We start from the raw sequence: 23,489 nt of genomic DNA, 5'->3' as shown, positions 1-23,489 counted from the left end.
TTTATTAAGTTTAAGTTTTCTTTTCTTATTCACTTGTGGAGCGAGCGAGCGTGGTGGGCGGGGTTGATCACCCTCCACTCTCCTGGAATAATCCATAAATTAGCCATGTATAGCTCACCTTCAAACCGGGAGCACCGTCTCTGCCTTTATTAGAAATGCTTTCCTGTTACAAATATACTGACTGTACACTTGCGTCTTATACAACAATAACTAAGTCCGCATTTTTTTATTGGTCCACATGCATACCTGCAACGTACCAGTTATGTAAACCCCGGATTATGAAAGAGGATACAAGGCATTGGAAAGCCATATTTTCTGCAGAAAACATGTAGACTAAATAAATACTCGTCACAGTAACTACAGCTTTTTCTTTGTGACCTGATGGAGACAAAAGTGGTGATCCAGCGAATTATAAAATATACCCCATGTTTAAACAAGCATCTAAAAACGAAGTTGCCAGACATTTGATTCCCATAGAAGAAGCATTGAAAAATCAAGAGGTCATTTTAAACTTTTTTATAAACAGAACGTTAAGATTTGTTTTAAGTTGTTTTATTAAACTTACATGACATAAGCCATTAGAGTTTGTTTTTATTAGCACTATATTTTCTTAAATTTTTTTTTTCCATGGTAACATAAAATGAAGCAGAAAATGTCAACTTTGTGCTTAAAATAAACATTTACAATATTAAATTCTTCGTATTGCAAGTAGGCCTAAACGAGTGGATGATTAGCTCAGGTTCTAGAGCCCTTGCCTTGTGTGTGCAGCACTGAAAGCATTTTGTGTGGCTTCTTTTGTAGGTTCAGTGTTTAGGCTTATATTATAACACAGGGAAAGGAAGGTGCCACAAAAATAGAAATTAACAAGAACAATTGAAAGGGTACATAGTTCTTTTTTTACCTGTTAACAATTAAAAGGGGGTGACTTTCTGATGTAAACAAGTTGCTTTTGAGATCCAAACGAACAAGAACATTAAAAGAAATGACATGCTGTATAACATTTATTTAAGAAAAAATAGATTTCACTTGAAACTAAATATGTATTTTACCTCAACTTTATTTGACGGAATACTTGCATCAAGTTTCACAGACTGCTGTTTTGTTCACTCAAGTATTGGCATCTCTTGGTCTGTGAAACCAGCAGTTAAAGTCCACTTATTATTTGGTATACATTCTAATTTCAGGTGTAATCTGAATCTTAACTTCATTCAATTTGAGTTCCTGAGTCAAAAATCCAACACGGCAGTGGATCCCAGATTCCTGCCAGTTTTCAGCTTTTTTTTTTTTTATTTTTTTTTTACTTCTCCTCACTTTCATCTCTGGGTATGGCTCAATGGTGTTTGATGAGGAATGGGGTAAACTCAGTGATTAAATACTGTTTTAAATATTGATGTGTCATTTTGTCAGGACGCGGGGGTTTCCTTTGGCCCGGTCTGAATATCCCAATTGTGAAAAGTGGGACTATCCAGGCTATCTCTAAAAGAGACCACGCCCAGCAGGAGGAACTGCAGGCCGAGATAATCCGGCAGAGAGACGAGTGGGACCGCAGGAGGAGGATGAAGGTGAAGAGGGAGCGAGGGTGGACCGGAAACTCCTGGGGAGGAATCAGTCTCGGGCCCCCTGACCGTGGTCCAAACGGAGGTAAGACATGGCTCCTCCGACTAAGAGTAGTTTAAGCTAGGGAGAGTTTTTTTAAAAGCTTAGAGTTTAAACATTTAAAGAATATCCACATGTTAAACATTTAGAATTTGTCTAACCAATACTGATATAAAAACGTCTTGCCACATCCACTACCTCACTAATTTTATTAAGTTAAAACATGATTCTTTTTTTCACATGCCATTTTCTATGGTTTTCTTGTACTAGGTTTGATAGTAAATAACTTCAAATTATATTTTTATATATTATATGTTAAAAAAAAAAATATTAAAACCATATGGGACAAAGGGGAGCAAAAGTGGAGCCAATGTCACCTTTTCTCCAGAAACTTTGTAAAGGATAAGTATTAAACCTGGCATTTATGGTCACATCATGGCATGATCCAGGTTTTTTAATGGCTTCCGATGGGAAGATGTTCTGTGATTTGAGGAGAAAAAAAGCAGTGTTATTTAAAGAGGGCATTTTACACCAAATGATGCATTGTCTCAAGTTTCACTACTCCTAGTATAAGATATTTACCATATTATAGCATACAAAAAAGCAATGTACTTCTATGGCCAAAAGTTATGCATCACCTAGAATTTTAGGATTGAGACATAATAAATATATGTATATATATATATATATATATATATATATATATATATATGTATATTTTCGGTTATTTCAGTCCGCTGTTTATATCGGACAAATAGTGTTTGCTGTTTGCCATTCCCATTGATTTCAATAACAAAGGCATTGTTTATACCATATTAAGCATGAGGTATATTTCGGGTACTTAGCTGTTTGGATCTCGTTATATGCCATTCACATAGATTTAAATAACAAACACACTGCTTATACTGTAGTAATCACTCTTACTAATCCACAAGTCAGGTGTTTTCACCTCATTACCTTGCTATTCAGTCAATCAATCTTGTATATAGCGCCTTTCATAGTGGACCACCATCACAAAGCGCTTTACAAGATACAGTGAAAAACCATGCGTAATACATTACATAAAGTGAAAAACAATGCAGAATACATTAAATACAAGGCTAGGATGTGAATTTTAAAACATTGTGGATGTGTATGTCATATAGCATCATGAGAAGATACAGTGAAAGATCAGAAGTAGCACAGACACAACAGTATGTGTATATCATATAGAATCATGAGAATAAGATAAAAAAGACAGCACTTTACTGTCGTAAGCTTGACAGATAGATCAATGAGCTGTTTGCACCTCGTTACTGAGCGATTTATTCAACATCATGTAGTCAAAGAAACTACAAAATGATATTGCAAAAGCCTACCAGAAGCAATAATAGTAGTACAGTATTTCATGTTAGATTTTGAAATGTCACAAAGCGGTATGTAATTCATTATATTAATGTAACATTATTCAGCTGGTTTTATTTGACTTTATAAAGGAAAATGAGTTAATCCTATCAGGCGATGCAAAACATGTGGCCATAGCTGTACCGTAGTATATATGCCTAGCAATAACTATGTAATACATTTTTTTAAATGAGCAGCAGTTGGTTTTGAAGAATTATTTAGATCTCGGTTTATTGTGCTAAAAATCAAAGTAATTACAGTATGTTTGAAACTGCAATATATGTAAAACTTATTCAAAATGGTTATGTCTTGCAACCAGAAACAGTTTATAGTAGCCTGACTGATGCATAGATTAAACATATCTGCCAGGGATTTAAACAAAAAAGTGTGATGATAGAGTAGGTCAAGAGGAGCACAGTAAGTGCTTCCCAAGATATATCCAACCATGTTTCAGTACTGAAAAAGAGCAACTAATTACATATGTTGTATGTATGTGAACAAACCTCTATTACTATTTATTAGCAGACACCCTTATCCAGGGCAACTTACAATTGTTACAAGATATCACATTATTTTAACATACAATTACCCATTTATACAGTTGGGTTTTTACTGGAGCAATCTAGGTAAAGTACCTTGCTCAAGGGTACAGAAGCAGTGCCCCCAACTTGGGATTGAACCCACGATCCTCCGGTCAAGAGTCCAGAGCCCTAACCACTACTCCACACTGCTGCCCCAAGCCTTTATCCAAGCCTTTATCAGCTCCAAAAAACAAAACAAATGCAATAAGTAAATGACCATGATTCTGATAGACTCAATATAACTTGTGCTCAGAATGTCCATCACAATTAAGCATTTCTCAGATGAGGGATGCAAACATATATATATATATATATATATATATATATATATATATATATATATATATATATATATATATATACACCTCCACAGTCTCTGTCATCAGGGATATTCCTCTAACATGGGAAGGAATGGTGAAACAATAATGTAATCAAAAATGGGTCACTGATAAATATTAAGAAGTATAAATAATGTATTTTAACATGATTCAATAACAGATGTACTTCAGCAAGATTTCAGTGTTTTAAAAATATAATAATCCGGAGGTGACTGACAATTGATTAAAAAAGAAAATAATAAAAGAAAATAAAAAATACATGGTTTTGGTAGCCAGAAAATGCATATTCTGATGCATGAACAACTTTTAAGTGGTTTATTTTTAGTTTTGAAACCTTATTAGGGCATTTATATGGATTTGTATTGTGATACTTTATTTGGGGATATTTGTTTGTCTGTGACATCAGTCTGCAACAGTTTAAAAAATACATATAATTTACTTATCTCCAGATTTTAAAAAGCCTTTGAACAAGAGTGTTCAAAGGCTTTTTCTGTTGAGTGCTTTTGAGTACAGCTGGGATTTGTAATTAAAAAAAAAAAAAACTAGGCCTATTAATTTGAACATCGGAATGAATATATATATATATATATATATATATATATATATATATATATATATATATATATATTTAGCTCAAAGAGCCAGCTGCCCTTAAAATTTTAAATTTTAAATACTGAATCATTTTCAATCTACTCTGTTTCTGAGGAGATAGCTGACAGTTTGCGGTAGTCATCCAAAATGTATACAGTACTGTAATAGAAATCATGCAGTTCCCATTGAGGAATTTGAATTCCAATTGCCCCTAATAGCCTGTGTGGAAAAGTGGGTAACCTTCTGGCTCACTAGTTTGTTTTTTGCTTATCACTTATATTTGAGCATCAAAAGAAACATATCACTTATATTTGAGCATCAAAATAAATTTATTACTTGTATTTGGATAAAATTCACTAGATGTGATCGGAAAATGAGAAACTGTTTTAGAGCAGGTGCAGTGACTTTTTTATTGTGCTGATTAACAACTGACATCACGAAGATGCTGCAAAATGATCTGTCGATCTTGGGCAGGTGTTGTGACCTTGGTCTCCCAGTTCGTGGCCTGTCATTGACAGAGTGTGTCTGGTTATATCGTTGCACCAGGTTTGAAATTGTTGGCTGTGAGCACCCAAGACGGCGAGCCACAGTACGCTGCCCTAGTCCAGCCTCCAACATGCCGATTGCACAAAGGCGGTGCTCTCTTGACAGACTTGGCATATTGGTTTTATTCTGTGATTTTCTTTATTGCTTTTATTCAAGCTTGCAATTCAACAGCTGAAATCACTCCATATCCAGTGTCCAATCAACTGTCACTAATTAGGTGATTAAGTGCATATTCTTCAGTCATAGTCACTCAAGCGTGTCATGGTCAAGAATGAATGATCGAGTGATTAAAAAGAAACCAAAAACATTTTTGTCAATGTCCATCATTTATGTACCTTATTTTTTTTCGAAAATAAATGTGTTATAGTGATAAGTTTATTTTGATGCTCGGTATATATTACGATGCAAACTATTGAGACTTCTAGTCAAAACGTTTGTCATGTTTATTTTAGCATTACTGCATATTCTAACATTGAGTGTGGATTCATACAGTATTCATCTGGATTTTATTTCTTAAAGACTGTTACTGTATTTTCAACAACAAAAAAGTTGAATATTCAGCCCCGATCTTTATATTTAACCCAGCTAAACGTTTTAACACTATTAAATGTATTCTTGGTTCGGATTAAATGGTGCATTGTTTTTTTTACATGCAGAAAAAAGCTAAGAAGAGAAACCACCAACACAAATATAATTGGATTAATTTCACATCCGCCATCTAAAAAGGCAGATTAGCTTTCACATAGCAGACATTAAAAGCTTTAGCTTTTTTGACAAACCTATTTCAGGATCTAAAACTAATTTCACCAGCAAGGTCAAAAATGGCAGGGGATAACAGTGATAATAGAAAGTTGTATTGAATTGTAATTAGCTCTCTTAATGGATGTATATATACTAAAATAAATGGGAAATGTTCTATTAAAAGTCTAACCGGTTATTGTATTATTGTTTCTTTTTGTTTTTTGGTTACTGTGCCTCTCTGTGCTGCTGCCACCATAACCAGGTCAAGTTTGTAAAAAGCTGTGGAAAAGGACCATGACTCATAATTCCTTTTTTTCTGTGTAAAAAAGAAGCTTTTTGGGGGAAAGTGTTTGATATTGGTTACAAAAATAAGTAATTTACAAGTACAAGTACAGAAAGCTTACTTCTGCTGTATCAGTAAAGCAGAACGATCTGACACCAGTCAACTATACAGCTATGGGTAAAAGTTTTGCATCACCCTATAGAATTAACATATTTTGCTTCATAAAGTCGAATGAAACCTGCTGAATAATGTTACGTTGTAATGTTAGCCTCGTTAGTGACCAAGCATTTAAAATGCCAGTCATTTATTTTTGTTGATAATGAAAAGATATAAAAAAAGGAGGCCAAAGACAAAGTTCACTATCAACGCATTACGACGGCTGACCTGGAGAAGCCAACACAAAAATACATTATTGGCATTTTTAATGCTTGGTCACTAAAAGGCTATAATTACTGTTTATGTAACAAAATTGAGTACTCTTGACCAGCCGAATTACGCACTGAAGCATAGAATTAGTATTACATTTTCAAGACCAAATGTTTTGAAGTCGATTACCTCAACAGCCAATCAGCGTGCAGCATCCAAACATTCCATTTTATAAATAAAGATTATAGCTGGAGATTCGTAGCTCCGACTGTGCTGGTACCTCATGGGTGTAACTTCACAGATTATAAATTCACATAAATCAACTTCTGCTGTAATTATCAATTTAAAAATAAGTCTTTTTTTCCATTTCGTACTTGATAGGGAACGTTGGTTCCCTGAAATAGAAATGTAACCATTAAACTTCAAGGTTTCTGCGTCCGTGATTGCAGCAGTCTTGAATGGAAAATGATGACGATGCTTGTGTCAGCAGTCTATTTATGGCCTCTGGGGCGGGCGTCACTGGCACTGTGTGCAGCTTTGATGTATTTATTCAGGTTAGACAGTATTTAAGGTAAAATACCCATGAAGTAATGGTTACATTTCTATTTCAGGGAACCAGGGTTATGATAGTAACTCAACATTATTTGTGAACTGTGTTAGACGTTTATATTTATTGTTTATAGTAACTGTTTTGAGTAGTTTCTTGCTAGTTTTATTGATCTTTACCTTGTGTTTGCCAGTGCACTTGCATTAGAATAGGACCCAATATGTCAACCCTTTCAGTGCTAGGGGGCACACAGTGTATGCCCTAAAAATGTCCTCATAAAGTGCTAAAATAAATCTCGCTGTACAACCGGCTGTGAGCATCCGATCATTTTAATTGTATTATAGAGTGTGTAAAAGGGTGTGGAATGGTGGGGGTATTCACTGACACAGGAGACAGAAGATTGTAGTTACAAACACCGCACAGGTGCCCAGTTTTATTTATTTATTTATTTATTTATTTATTTAATTTATTTTAGCCCGCAGAGGGTGCTGTTGTCCGTGGTCTGAATATTGACAACAGTAAACAGGACCACGGGGTTACCAATACAGGTACACAGTCCAGTGCACATACAAGTGCTCGAAAATAATAATGAAAACAAAAGGCGAAAGAAAAAGGGAAAATACAACTACAAAGAAAAGTGCTGCTTACGCAGTGCCCCCACTGCCGCTAAGCCTGTCAGAACGGGCCTCCAATCTACGCTCAGTTATCCTCTACACTGGGGTGGCTGAGCAATCCCCCAAGGCCCGCCTCTCAGCCACTCAGAGAGAGGGAAAGCCCACACACCCTCTTCCCCACCTCTCTGTGTCATCGCCATGACTGACAGACGGATCCTACGAGACTGCTGCCCTCTACCTGCAGTACCACGCATGTGCCAGATAGTCAGTCCAGATCTCCCCTGTTACAAAGGGTTTAAGCTCTCAACATATGTATCAGTCACGTCATTTAAAAAGTGCATGATTGAGGTGTAAACTGCCCTGTGTACAATTTCTCTGTGTTATTCAATGTCGGATGTGGAAGTCAAACAAGCAAACAAAAAGGGTTGTATTATATTTTTTATAGTGCTTTGATTGGCGCAACTTTTGATGGATACAACATGTAGGGGATCTAAGGACCTATTTTTAGCAAACATAATCTTACTTTCAATTGTTATTTTCAGAACTGATCGATCGCTGTTGATTACTGTATGCTGTCTCTGTTGTATCTTGGCATATGCGGTAGTAACTCAGTGCTTGGACACGCTGTGTTTGACCAATCGCTTCCGACATTTTAGGATATGTGTGGGAGAGTTTAGTCTCTCAAAACTTGGGAGTGGTGGATTGATCACGTCTATGAAACGGTGAATGATTGATGCCTTAAATGGCCTATAGGATTTCTCTGTGTTGTTCAGTCTGGAATGCAGTCAAATAAACAAACGACTCGTACGTTTGATTTGAGCAAATCTTGATAGATTTCTCCATAGATAGTTTATGCATTGCTACATATTAGCAATGCAAGACACATGCAATTGGTCTAATTACCATGTTAGGAAATTACTTTTTTAGGGCTTTAAAGTGGCACAGAAATTGTCATTTTTAATTTTTTTCCGCATTTAATCTGCAGTATCTTAATCAGTTGAGTAGATATCCAAAGTAAATTCTATCATTGAAAAGTTCAGATTGTGCTGAAAAAAACAATATAGAGGGTTTCCTCTGTTTCCTTTAGAGACCTGTGAGAAATTTGACTTTTAAACAATTCAGTCCCAAATTCAAGAAACACCTCTACTAGCACTGGGGGTGGAAAAACCCTTAGCAGCGAAGAGTATTTATTTATTTTTGTTCTTTTGGAAATCTCCCGTGAAACAAATAAGAATTTCTAAATGTTTTGTTTTTTTGACCTGCTATGTCAGATTAGAGCATATTATTATTGTCAACTTACATTTCACTTTGTTTTTATTGTTTTTTTCACAGTACACACCCATGTCCTCATGGTATAGTACAGAGGTGGCCAAACCGTGTCTCCCGGGCAGTTCAAGTGCAGCTCACGGTGAAATGCTGGGTGACGTACATTTTGCGAATGAACTGAAGAAAGAATAACAAACAAAAGTGAAAATAAGAGAGAAAAACTAAAAATAAATGCAAGTTTATTATTTTTGTTCTCTGTAGTCCTTCATGTTTATTATTCTTTCTTCTTCCCCCTTCTCTGTTTTTCAGCCTGCATGTTCACTGCAAGGACATTTAGTCACTTGATGACCTTTGACAGCGCGCGCTTGAGAATCCGTATTCCGATCACCTCGAGTGAAAGCCGGATGTGTGGTTGGAAGTCAGTTTGATCATTTTGAATTAAGTGCTTGTTTGTTTCGTGGAGACAGTGGCATTGAATGAACCATCTACAAGTAATAAATGAAAGTATGAGGCTTTAAGCCAGAATGGGAGGAAGAGTTTGCTTTCACTGAAAACAGTGGTAAACATCTGTGTCTCCTCTGCAACAAATCGCTTTCACACTAGGTGAGCAACCTCAAACGTCTATGAAACAAATCACAACACATTTTCATCGGGATATCCTCCTGGATCAAAGTTGAGGAGAAACAAACCAGCCTCTTTAAAAGCACACTCGGCAGTCAGCAGGTTCCTCTTTCTGCATACGGTACAGAAGCTGATGTAACGAATCAAGCGAGTTTTGTATGGCATGAAATATTGCCCATGCCAAATGTCCTTATTCAGGTTAATGAATCTTTTTTATAAAATTGGAGTGGGCGCAAAACAAGATAATGCATGTCTAAGTGTATTGCAGGTCTAAAGTTCATATTATATTTATAGATCTTCCATCTCGTCATGAGCAGGTACAGTAATCCTTTCAAAATACAGTTCATGTGTCCTCCACAAAGCTCTTAAAAGTATTTAATAAACACAGACCAGACAATGAAAACTGAGCATTCAGATTTTCAAGGGAAGAGCTTGTGGTGTTTTGTTGAAATAAGGACAGGTATATTTTGCTTTATAATAACTGAATATATTTTATTTAAAGTATGCAATACATACAATATAAACAGAAACACAGTCGCGCCTCTCTAGCGGGACAACCGGAGATGTAAAAATATCCCGAATAACCAGCTGTCCCAATTTAACGAGGCATTTGACATGACCTTAGTCACACTTATATTCATAATTTACATCATGTGCAAGAGAGTATTTTTACTTTTTTTAAATTTCGAAATGAAAAGAAACACAATGAAATCACATGAATAAATGTTAAAATACATTATTTAAAATTCAATTTATTATTTTTTTTCCTAAACAAAATTAATCGCTGTTTATTTCCAAATTAAATTAAATTTAAAAATAAGGAAATCACATCACAGGAAGAGACTTTTTTTGCCACAGCAGCCTGAGAAACCACAGGAGACTCCCTCCAGCTCCTTCAAGAGTTCAACGTGGTTTACGCAATTTACGCAAGTCACAGCATAATCATGTACTCACTGCACTGTGCTATGCGAACCTGTCGTGCTCTGAAAAGCAAACTCTGTTTATCATTTGAAAATACTGCATCCCAATTAAACAAAGTGACTTCCCAATTAAACAACATAAATAGCATTAGGATCGGAGGTATGTCCCATTTAAGCAGAAATCGCAATTTATCAGTATACCGATTTAGGCAGGTGCCAACTGTAATGGAAAAACAGCAGTGTTACATTTAAAGTTTAATAAACTAGATCTACAGTACAATAAAAATCACACATAAACTGTGTAAGGCTCTGCAATGTTCTATCCCTTGTTCTTGTTTATTTTGCTGCCATCAAGAAATAACTACTGCACAGAGTAAGTGCAAGATTTCGTTTCAATTGCGGCTCTTGGCCATATGAAAATGTTGGTATGCGGCTTGCAGGGTCAGGAAGTTTGGCCACTCCTGGTTGCAAAACAATAAGGTGCTACTGTCATTCTGGATATATATTTTTATATATATATATCACAAATCTTTAGTCCGTAATAGTTGGCTGTTGCATAGATAATGTTGAACAGATCCCAAAGACTTACTTAATGCCAGATTGCCATATTAACAAATCTCATAACTTCTTTTACAGAAACCTATGAAGATTTTGACTCTCGTGTGATTGAGGTAAGATCTGGCATTGTTTCTGGATATTTTAAAGCACTGCATATTTATATTTTGCTCAACATTTCATTTAAAAATGTCATGCAAGCAGCCAAGGTGGTGTCACTAATCTGATTTAGTCCCGTCTTTGACACTCTGGGTGCTACAATACATTCTGCGCCTTATCAGTATAAGCAACATCAGTATTTCAAATAGACACACCAGTGTTTAGTGACTTTGAAGAGGACAAGATGTGTAAGATAAAGGATTGTCATGGGAAGCTTTTCTTTTTTTAATTGATAGTAACTCGCTTGGAGCTAACTTTCTTCCCACATGACGTCTATTGCTTTGGGGAAAGTTTCTGTAGTGGTAAGCAGTGTGGCTGTGATCTGATAAGATCAAATGGAGATAATTGAACTGTGATTCAACTCACTAGAGTAAATGCAGGCATAACATTAGAAGTAAATCCAGTGTGAAAAAAAATCTTAGTTTTGTAGTGAAAAAATTAAGCTGACAAATTATTTTTTATTCAAAATACTTTATATGAAAGAAGGGTATACCTCCGATCTAAACACATGTGCACGAGTTACAAACTGACTTTGGACAAGGCCTCAGTACAGCTCAGTGCATGATATGTTTGTGTCAGAAAGCACGGATATCCATGGAGTCAATTCATAAGAGATGAAAAGACGAACAAAATGTTACAATGTTTGATATTTATACCTTTGTAAGCAATTATAGACCCCCCTTCAACCCGACTGGTTTCTGTCCAATAATCGAGGTAGTCGTTCTCTCATCACACACGACGAGCTTACCACATACTTCCTCTGTGGGAAAGCAGACGGTGCTCTCTGACCTCATTGCCCGCCACATGCTACATGCAGCAGGGCGCATCCATCTTGTCTTTTAAAATACCTCCCACCGTCTCAGGGTCACCCATGTGTAATGTGGCATGGTGCGTCCATTTTGTCTTGTAATGCATCTTCCCCCCTTCTCAATGTCAGCCATGTGTAATGAGAGAATTCCAAACTTGGACAATACTGCATTAAAATGACTATAAAAGAACATTCACACACAATTTAAACATAATGATTCTTATCTATAAAAGACACACACGTACACATAATGTAAAACTTATAATTAATAACATAATTAATACCTCATGCCATAATTAATACCTCATGCAGAAAGCCATTACTACAGGTTAAAGCAGTTATGTAGTGCAAGAAAAGAGAATGTTCCACTGCCACTTTTCTGCAGAGATTGTAAAGGATATTAAACTACTGAACCCCTCATTTGTAGGCAATTCCTTCCCCCTGATGATCCTAATTGGAATTTGGAGACCCCCTCCCCAGACAGACAGCATGGTACCCTATGGCAGTGATAAGCAACTGCAATTAGGATCTGGTCAGGGGTTTAATTGGTTCAAATAAGACATTCAAGCTGACAATGACAGTCATTGTTTAACTTGGACAATCTCCTAATTAGATCTTTAAATCTTGTTTTCAAGAGCTCTATCTGTAACCCTGCAGCAATACCACCCCATTTGCAAAGAACAGGTTAAAAAAAATTGAAAAGGCTTTATCACATTTATAATTGATATTGGGTATAAAAAAACATGGAATGCTTGGAAGTGCTGGATGGAAGCCAAAGTAAAGTAATGCATGTCCAGTCACACCGTAATAAATAAGTATCCTCCAGTCTCAGGGTTTCAGATGACTTTATAATGTGCTAAAACGTTGTTGTTGTGGGTTACAATGCCATCTGAAACCTTATAATTGCTTTATTCTATTGATATACACTGTATGCCAGTAAGCACACTACTGCATAATGCAATCTAACAATTTTTTCCATAAATTATTTGAAATGCATCTTGTGGATAAAACAGCCAGTACATTTACATATTTAAAGACTACAAAGATTGTGATGTGTAAATCAAATTTAATAATTTGTTTTCTAGTTATATTTATATTTCTCATTCCCAATAAATGTTTTGACAAAGGCAGAAGTCAGAAACTCATAAAGCAGGCTCTCACGACGTTCGCACAAAATACAGTTTCTGGTTCACCTGAGATGCACTAAACCTAACTGAACTCCATCACTAAGAAGGCCTAAAGCATTCCACCCTGCAGCTTACAAAAATAGCTTATTTCAAAATATGGTTGTCTGGTAGCCTTTGTGCAGTTGTTCAAATTAACATTGTTCACGTACTCTGTGGGGATGACATTAATACAACTCTGGGTCTCATAAGAACCGCAGCAGCCTAAAATGACTGCTCTACCCTCTCCACATCGCCAGCCATGTAAAGTCCCAATTATCCTGCATACCATTTCTGACAGATACAAACTGATTAAATACTAATAAGATTTCATGGCATTCACAGCATTGCTTTTCAGTTTTACTATGGATACTCTTGTGGCGTAGCCCAGGGGCTGAGTTATCAATTTGTCATTAACTGTACACTGCCAGTTGTGTATGACAGTCTGTATGAACTAGTGCCTGAGTCAAGAGCAAGTGATAAATCCTCTTATCTACTGAAACAGAAGATTGCTAGTCTTAAAGCACAAACTGTAACAAATGTGATCAGTGGTTCAAAGGCTTGTAGTGTATTCGGAAAACAAATTGCTTTGGGTATTTCTTAAAAGGTAATCTTAATGATGAACTTGACTGAAGTTGAGTCTTCTCCAAAGAGGCTAACTATGCTGCAGTTTACATGGTAAGATTTGCCCATGCTCCATAAGGCCATTCCTGATTATGCAATGTTTGTGCATGATAAGAAAATGTGCTGTGTTGCCTGGGTCATTCCTTGACAAATCACCCATTTAAAACCCTTCCATCTCTAATTTTACACCAAATTCAGTTCCTAAGGTTGTTTCAAGCAAAAAAAAAGAGCACTTTTTCATTTTTTGACTGATCAGGTCAAGAGGTCAAAAGTTATAGAGAGATCAAAATGTGGTTGATGGGCACACCCCTAACGTTAATCAACCTTTTACTCAAAAATGGTTTGTGCAACAGACTTGCGGTAGGCAACGATGGAAAGTTACACCTTAACAAAGCTTTTCACCTTGTAAATCACTTTGGGAACAAAAATGCCAATATTAGTTATGGCGGAACACAAATAACGCGGTCTCCTAATTATGGACCCCGACAACCGCATTATAACAGGGTAGCACTGTACTTAGTATTATGAACACTTGAAGAGACATATGGTAGATGCAATTTGTTGGCATGAAATTGAATAGGTTAAATACACTGTAATACCACTATATCCATTAAAAACTAAATTGGTAAAGCCATCATAGGTTTACATGAGGTAATATCTATAAAAAAACATGTATAGAGTCACCATAATTTACTGTATCTATTTGTACAATCATATATTTGTGCAAATTGCAAATTGAATGGGCAAAGGGAATTGCAAGAAATAACCCAGATTATTCATAAACCCAATTCATTGCCACTTAAAAAGCCATTTAAAGAGCCACTTAACTGGTTTGTTTAATGGTGATACATCTGTACAATGCAATGTCAGCTGGCAGTAATTTATCTCTACCCACTGTAATCTTGGGGGAAAAAACGTGCATTTTCACTACTTTTTAAAATGATGTGAATTGATATCATTTAAAATCCTACCTATAATTACAGTACAGCAGCATGCTTGCCAGATCATTTTCTTTAGATAATTGTTGTAGTGAAGTTTGAATCTCCTTTTTGTCCTCCTGCAACCTGGCTTTGTGTTCTTGTCTGTACTATAATTTTATAATTGAAAATGTGTTTCTTAATGGTCAGTTGAGAGAAGTTATCACTCCCCTACTTTAAAGAAGTCTGTGGTGTTCCTCAATGTGTTCTTTACTATAGTAGTTATTTCTTAGTTTAACTGCTCTTTTTTAATTTGAACACAGATTCCTAACATTTTGTTCAAAATAAATTGCCCAACATGTCTTGGTAAAGATTCTGGTTTATTTGTTGATTTTAATCATAATGTATCATCTAACCCTTAGCGGTCCATTTATTCAGCGCATCTCAGGTGTGCAAGGTCCAATTTATTTTCACACGCGCTGTTTATTTTAGACGTGCTGTTTAAAAGTTTTTTTTTCACAGTAAAACAGGTTTAAGAAGCACTGCAGGACACTCAGTACTGCATCTACAGCCCTACCCCACTCCTTGTTCGCTGTATTTTTCACATACCTCTTCATAGTCGTGCATACTGATAAATAATCTCCTGATCACTCCTTTTATCGCCAAACTCCTCAATTATGCGATCCAAGTCATTATTTTATTACTATAACATCTCAAAAAGCTCTGCAAATGTCAGTGATATTCTTTGAGCGCTGGATGCGGAAGCAGCTATCTTGTTTGTTTATGGCCGTGTTATCTCTGTGGTGCCAGGGCTATGTGTATTGCTCAGATCCGCCCCTTTTTTTTCGGCTTCTCTCGGCTCCTGACAGTCTCACTCGGCCATTGAATGGTTTTCACGGCTTTTGTCGTTGAAAAAACGACTAGAGACCTGTGCTTTACGTCTTTTTGATGATGTCGGACAGGGTTTGACATCGGACCGGAAAGAGAAAATTGTAATGTCGGACCTAGTCCGACACAGGGGTCTAGCTCATCCCTCAATTCCGCTATGAGGTCAAAGATGACCTGCGAGTGAGACGATAACGCTTTAGCACCGCATCCTCCGGCATCCCAAACAAAGTGACCGTGGGATTGAATATGCTGGGTCTTTGTCTTGCCCTTCTCTGAATGTGTTCCTGTCTCACCTCAACAAGAGCCAAGTGTCGCCACATCAGGAAATGTACAACAGCAGCCATGCTGAAGCCAATGAGAGGTCTCTGCAGGTGTGTGCTTTTGTACAGTTCTTAGTTACTCGCTTTTACAATGTTTTGCACCTTGTAAGCAGAGATGTAAAGTTTTTGGAAGGTCAGCAATTGCCTAAGTGCAAGGCAAAATCCTTACATCACATTATAATGTTTGCACCTGCTTAGTATCTAGATCCCGCACAATTCTATGCTCTTTTCTTCATTTGAATGCATTTCAATATAATTTTAATGGATTCATGATGGCAAGGTGCAAGCAGGTGCAGAATATACATACGCTGCAATAAACAGAAGTAATTTAATACATCCCTAAATGGTTGTTTTGGGAGTTTTGGGATGACTTTGTGTGTCAACGTGTTAATGTCGTTTCTTGGATGATATGACAACTAATATTTTTTCTGTCATCGCCATTATAGTTTTAGTTATTGTGATACAGCTGGGGTAACTGCAGTTGCAGTTTTGATTGTAAAACGCTTGTGCATCGTAGTGTGACATTATTTTTTGGTCCTGGAAATGTATAATGTGTGTGGTCATGGAAAGTGCTGAAAGTCATTGATTTCACTTGGGAAAAATAGAGTACGAACCCTGTTAGAGGTGTACTGTGTCTTCTGTTATTCTTTAGGGAATACTTATCTATCCCAGATTTTACCTAGGTAGTGTTTTTAATTCAAATTAGAAATTCACTTCCTTGTAATTTTATCTGTTAGTACGTTTACTGTAGTTGGATGTAACTGTCACATGTTTATTTCATTCCTTTGACAGGTTTTACTAATATAGTTTTACTCACTAAGACTTGAGTGTCTCATAATTTGCAGTGAGACCCAGGAGAATAACATCCGTATAACTCCTCAAAATGTATATACAATGTATTCTCTAAGCCAAATGAAACGGTTTGGTAGCTAGGTGTTTATAAGTGCTGTTATTAAAAGAAAGAACAAGAAGCTTACAGTTTGTGGTAAGGATGTGATTGGAAAAGTTACTGGTAAAGAAGTAATTCTATTACCAGTTCTTGGCTAAATAAGAGATCACAGAACGAGGAGATTTTTGGAAACTTCAGAAATAAAATTGTCAGCAGAGGTCATGTTTGAAGGTGATACAGGATCATTGTGACTGTTGAACAGACCCAGATTTAAACAGGTTTAGCAAACATCCTGGATTCGCTTGTCCAAACGGCAGTTCAACCCGTGCTTGTTGCATTGCAGAGTCACTGTTTGGGGCGGCTGATCGATGTTGTTTCACATTCCATCAGCGGTTGTTGTTTGTTATCCCTCTAGTTTTAAAGAGAAGAAAATGCATTCCCTTTATATACGAGTAAAGCCAAACTATCTCGGAAGAGTCCATCTAGATTTCATTAGATATTTCCCCTAGCCCCTTCCTCTTCACTTTTTGGCATTCTATACATTTCTGTATAACTTGTAACCTAAGAACCAGGTTTTCAAATTACTTCATATTTCATATACTCCACCCCTCAAAAATTGATGTAGGACAATTTGGTCAAGTGGAAAATAAGGTTCTTTACCCCCCCCCCCCCCCCCCCCTTCAATCTAAATATCCATGCGTCTTAAGCTTTAACAACCAAGAAATGCTCGCTTGTTTGTTGCTTCATAGTACTGACTATTAAGGAGCTATCTGACATTCACGCTTTGATGCAAGGTCAGGTGGTGTTGGCAGGAAATCTAACACCACCTGACCTTAGAATAAAGCCCAGCCAGCTTGAGAAAAGAGGCTTTTCAATTTTCAGGAATGGTGTTTGAGAGGCTTATTTTATTTACTGTACATGCTAATATGTGTTCTGTTGCTGACACAATAAGAACAGAATGCCTGTGTAATTGGATGTTATTTATATTAAGTAGGTGGCCTATTAGATTTGCTCATGTTCTTTGAAAGATAACCCTTCTCTCATGGTGAGATGGGTAGCTCTTTGGGCGGTTGCCGTAAGGAAAAGACGAACTACTAGGCAAGGAAGAACTACTTTTTGGTTAGCTTGAAAAAAACATCCTGTTCTTTTGAACGAATTGTTATAATTCTCTAAATTGAATGTATATTATTATCCCCTGCATAACTGGGAATATATTTAGGGAAGCCACCACATACTCCCATATGTACAGTATTTGTTGTTTCTAGTTTCTGATTGGTTGGGGTAACAGGCTATACTGTATTATTATTATTATTATTATTATTTATTTCTTGGCAGACGCCCTTATCCAGGGCGACTTACAATTGTTACAAGATAGCACATTATTTTTACATACAATTACCCATTTATACAGTTGGGTTTTTACTGGAGCAATCAAGGTAAAGTACCTTGCTCAAGGGTACAGCAGCAGTATCCCCCACCTAGGATTGAACCCACGACCCTCCGGTCAAGAGTCCAGAGCCCTAACCACTACTCCACACTGCTGCCCCGAACTGGATCCTACGTTTAATTCAAATGTGTTTTTTTAAAATGATTTGCATGGAAACTTCTTGAATGATGAGGCGCATGTGGAATAATTGTTAAAGCAGATGGCCTCCATCATTGAAAAATAGAACCAGTTTCACCAGTGACAACTGTATTGAAATGAACTCAGATAAGCAGAAGAGGTTTTTCAGCACCCTAGTGATAGTGCACCATTAATGCTATATCTTATTTAAAATGACATGGTAATTGTTTTTTTGTTTGTTTGTTTATTGGTTTTTGTATGATGTTTGCAATCATTCCAAGTCATTGATTTTGCAATTACTCAAATATGATGTATTAAGTAAATGGTGCTGGCTGTTATACAGACCTTTTGGTGGTTCTACCCTGTGGCGCATGGCTATGGTAAAAGACAATCTGGCAACTTAAACTGAAGCGTCTCTTCCTGAACTTGGATGAAAACACATTACTGCATATACACTATATAAAAAAGTGAATACATCACAATATATAAGTTATTTAAAAAAAGCACTCATATCATTACAAATATCATAAAATGGTAAGATGAAATTATGCTCCTTGTCAGCAAGAATGCCTTATAAAATATTTATGGAATGCCTTATAAAATATTTATGGGCTGCAGTGTGGAGTAGTGGTTAGGGCTCTGGACTCTTGACTGGAGGGTCGTGGGTTCAATCCCCAGTGAGGGACACTGCTGTTGTACCCTTGAGCAAGGTACTTTACCTAGATTGCTCCAGTAAAAACCCAACTGTATAAATGGGTAATTGTATGTAAAAATAATGTGATATCTGTATAATGTGAAATAATATATAATGTGATACCTTGTAACAATTGTAAGTCGCCCTGGATAAGGGCGTCTGCTAAGAAATAAATAATAATAATAATAATAATAATAATAATAATAATAATAATAATAATAATAATAATAATAATAATAAAAAAAAATAATAATAAATAATAATAATAATTTACTCAGCTGGTGAAGGTGTCCTGCCTTGACCAAGATCCTTTGCTTTGTAAAAGAAAATAAAAAAAGATATATTATTCTCAGTACCACATTGTGTTCAGTCAGTTCCCTAGGAAATTAATTAAACTGTTCAAATATAATGGTATACTAGTATTGTTCAGTGATATGAACTGTTATTACTTGTTGACAAAATAAACTATGAGTGAGTCTATTCGATTTACAAGTTCCGCATGTGGTTTATCAGTGTCGGCAGAAAACTGGATGTACTTGAAAACAAGGTTCTGCGTAACATTGTTTTCACTTATTTAGATGAATGGTAGGTGTCTCAGTTGTGTTGCATCAGTAAGCTTTAATTAGGGGTTATCTGTAAAACAAAACAAAAAAAACCTTGTAGGTTATTACTGCAATATTTCATCTGTGCCATTTGCAGGAATTCTTTTGTTTAAAACCTTTGCTCCTGAGAAGACTGAAACAAAACAGTGTTTTAATCAAGGTTGCTAACCAAAAACTGTACATTGGAAGTCAGGCTTGAAATGTACCTACAATACTGCCTTTTCAAAACTGTGGGCCTGATCGCAGTCTAGGAGCTCATCTGTTTATAACCACAACTGGTGGCTGCTTGTAACCAGAGAGCCGTTAATCCTTAAACAATAGTTCAATGTATATAACAAATTTTAGGCGATAATAGGTCTAGATACAAACTAGTAAGTCATCCCATCTTAATTTGGCCATATACCCTCAATTTGAACTCCTAAAGAATCAAAAATGCAGATTCTGCTCTCAGACAGCATACTGTATTGCCAAATACAGTGTGTGGTACTTTTTGTTGAAGTGGTTTATGAAAGACAAAGGGGAAGGCCACAATAGTACAGTGATGAAAACAAACTCTTCCCCTAGATGTTTTAAAACTTAAAATGAATATCAGCCAAATTACATCGGCATCTGCAGGACCACAGATACACATCCAGCTGGAAACTAGATTTGGCTGAATCCCTAAAAATGAGATTTATTACTTTGTTTACCAGTGCATTATGAAAATGTGAACACGGCAACAAAACATACATTTCATATTAACAACGTTAAGTCTTACATTGTTTGCATTTTGTATTTATCTGTTTATTTATGTATATATTTGGCCATGTGGCAAAGTTCATGCTGGCTTTACAGTTATCACAGCTAAGTGTTGCCAAAGTTACTACATCAATATACAAAAATAATCATAAAAACAATGACAAGTCATTTCAAATGACTATGTGTCAACATGCAATATTTCGTGCAGCCATATCTTTTGGCATGAATTTGTATCTCTGTTTGTAAATAAAAAAGGTTAAGCTCTGATAATGAAAACCAAACAACCTTAACCAAGGACAGCTTCTATTAAACAAATTCAAAAATATTTAGTGTTTGCTGTTAGTATTCGCAAGTAATTGCAATTGAATGTCAACCTGGAAATTGCACTAAAAATGAATGTCTCACAATTGTCAATTTTGGTGTGTGCCCTGGAACAGGGGAGCCGGAGCCAGTGGGGGCAAGAAGGGCCATGGCCCTCCTACTTTTTGACAAAAGGGCCCCACATATTGCTTCCCTTGATCTTTAATTTGGATGCTCGCTCACACCGCACCACTGTCAAAGTTGTGTATGTAACCATTTTGGAAAGTAACCAAAAATAATAATTTCATATAGTATATAAAAAACGAAAGCCCAGAAAGAAAAAAAAAGATTTACATAAAACTTGAAAATAGATCAAAATAAGCGACAAAAAATTAATAAAAACCGAAAAACAGAAGCCCTAGTTATAATTAGGGCTGTATTTTTTCACAGTAAAACTTGCTTATTTCACAGCATTTTACATTCTAAAAATAGGTATTTCAAGCTATTTTATGATTAAATATAATGTTTATTAAAGCATAAAAAATATAATACAACAAATGTTCCTAAATATTTAAATGCTTACCTGAAAAACAGTAACTTGTAGAATACTTAGTTTATGTTCACCTTGTAAATAAAGAATAAAAACAAATGTTAAGGTTCTTATTTAAAAAAGGTCTAGAAAAAAAAAGTTTCCATTTCAATGTGCGTTGCCCAAGCATTAATGTAATTACAGTTAATGTTGAGTTTGATTTGTGAAAAGTCCTTAACAGCAACTGTGATAAGCATTATTTCATTTTTGGGAGAGGGATACGTCACCCAGTTCAAAGGCAGATGAGACAGCCTCAGTGTGCAGAGCCTTTACTTTTGCTGTGAGATGTTTTTTTTCAGTGTGAGAAATAGAAATACTTTTAAAACGGTAAATATACTGAGGACTTTAAAGAAGGCGCTTTAGAAGGCGATACTATTGTGGATTTAATTTTTTGGTGGTGGATATCACCGCCACCAAAAAATGAAATAAAACAAGGCAACATATTAAATTATTTGTGCAGGAGCCACCCTCCACAGCAAAGCAAAACACTGACAACTTTAAACGCAGTGGCGCTGATAAGCACACACAGAAACAGAACTAACACCGTGAATGCTGGAAAAAAATGTTTATAGTAAACAATGAGCACCGAGAAGCCGACTTTGTATGTGATAGCGAACGTTTCTACATTCGTCATCTTGTAACACTATTGAAGACCGTTGAAACATTTGTTGCCATTTCATGTAATTTGTGTCCGAATCAGTAAATGACTGTAGAACTGTAGCTAAACAAATACTTTGTAGACAGCCGTGTAATATTCTTTATCAATACACGTTTTATCAATATAAATGCTGGGCATGGTCATTTTCTTTTTTGTTTGTTTTACAAAACAAACATTTCATTTGTTTTGAAGTAAATTAAACGATGTTTGTGGAATACTACTAATTCAGATAACAAGCTCATTATAATTATTATTAGTAGTCGTATTGTTGTTGTTGTTGTTTTTGTTGCAAACTTTAAGTAACCAGCAGACTAATAAATATTATTATTATTATTATTATTATTATTTATTTCTTAGCAGACGCCCTTATCCAGGGCGACTTACAATTGTTACAAGATCTCACATTATACATTATTTCACATTATACAGATTTCACATTATACATTATTTCACATTATACAGGTATCACATTATTTTTACATACAATTACCCATTTATACAGTTGGGTTTTTACTGGAGCAATCTAGGTAAAGTACCTTGCTCAAGGGTACAACAGCAGTGTCCCCCACTGGGGATTGAACCCACAACCCTCCGGTCAAGAGTCCAGAGCTCTAACCACTACTCCACACTGCTGCCCATATATATATATAACCTGCTTCAATATTTGACGTAGTTGTTATATTGCATTAATTTATCCGAAGAAATACTGCAAATTACTTTTTTTTTTATATATATACGAAAGTGAAAGTTTTTCCATGATAGTAATGTTATCTATTGTATTATAGGGGAAAAAAGGTTTGTCACGAGACTATGGCTAGTTTTTATTGCAAAAGCAGCCATTAACTGAACTTTATGCAAGTGCAAGCTCAGTCTCTTGCATCAAGTAGCCGATTACATCTTACATTGATATATCAACACCTTAAACCATCTTTCTGTTCCAGGCCTTTTTTACATTTTAAAACCAAATATCTTTTTGTAATTTTTTTTTTTTTTTTTTTTACAATAGGAATGCTTAAAATGTAATTAGTCCAGCAAAGCTATAATTTCATTTCAGTGATTGAAAATTAATCAGGGCAGGTGATCATACTTATTTATAAGTCAATCGATCATATGATTTATATTCTTCAAACATATCCTTACTTAATTAAGGACCTATCCCCTTATTATATCCAGAAACCAAACCAAAAATCAGTATACAAATACTGGTTTCCTTAATCCTAAAGCAAAGCAACTGCCAATTCCCTGCTATGCCATCGGTATAACTCATAGCATGGAGCTCCGGAGTTAATGGACTGCAGAGGCAAAGGAAGGCAACGACAGCGGCATACTCAAGGTCAGCATGCTGTAATCCTCCACAAGCAGACATGCTTACAGTGTAAAAAGCCCCTGTGCAATTATCATTCACGTCCATCTCTGCATTCTTGATTAGCATTTATAGAGGGGGTCTTTGAGTGTCCTGGGAAACCTTAAGATGCCAAAGGAAGGCTTGCTTGTGTGAGCACTCGCTTCAAGAGAAGCCATGGTCCATTGGGGTGATAGTTTGCATATTTAATTGCATTTGTGGAGGAGAGACACTTGGAATTAGACTAATAAAAAAAAGTACCAGAGACGGTCAGCCTCCCGCATAA

General features: G+C 36.0%; 1 protein-coding gene across 1 annotated transcript in view; it reads left to right on the top strand.

Annotated features, from left to right (window-relative positions):
- The window catches only part of LOC117403174 (small ribosomal subunit protein uS5m-like), a 54,061-nt gene that overhangs the window by 14,221 nt on the left and 16,351 nt on the right, over positions 1–23,489 (top strand). Inside the window, exons 4-5 of the mRNA XM_034921173.2 lie at positions 1,408–1,641; positions 11,030–11,064. Of these exons, the coding sequence (XP_034777064.2) occupies positions 1,557–1,641; positions 11,030–11,064 (120 nt within the window). The 5' untranslated portion in view covers positions 1,408–1,556. The remainder of the gene's footprint in view (positions 1–1,407; positions 1,642–11,029; positions 11,065–23,489) is intronic.

The sequence above is a fragment of the Acipenser ruthenus genome, chromosome 5 (assembly GCF_902713425.1).
Source record: "Acipenser ruthenus chromosome 5, fAciRut3.2 maternal haplotype, whole genome shotgun sequence".
Lineage (NCBI taxonomy): Eukaryota > Metazoa > Chordata > Actinopteri > Acipenseriformes > Acipenseridae > Acipenser > Acipenser ruthenus.
This window is presented reverse-complemented; position numbering and strand designations above follow the sequence as displayed.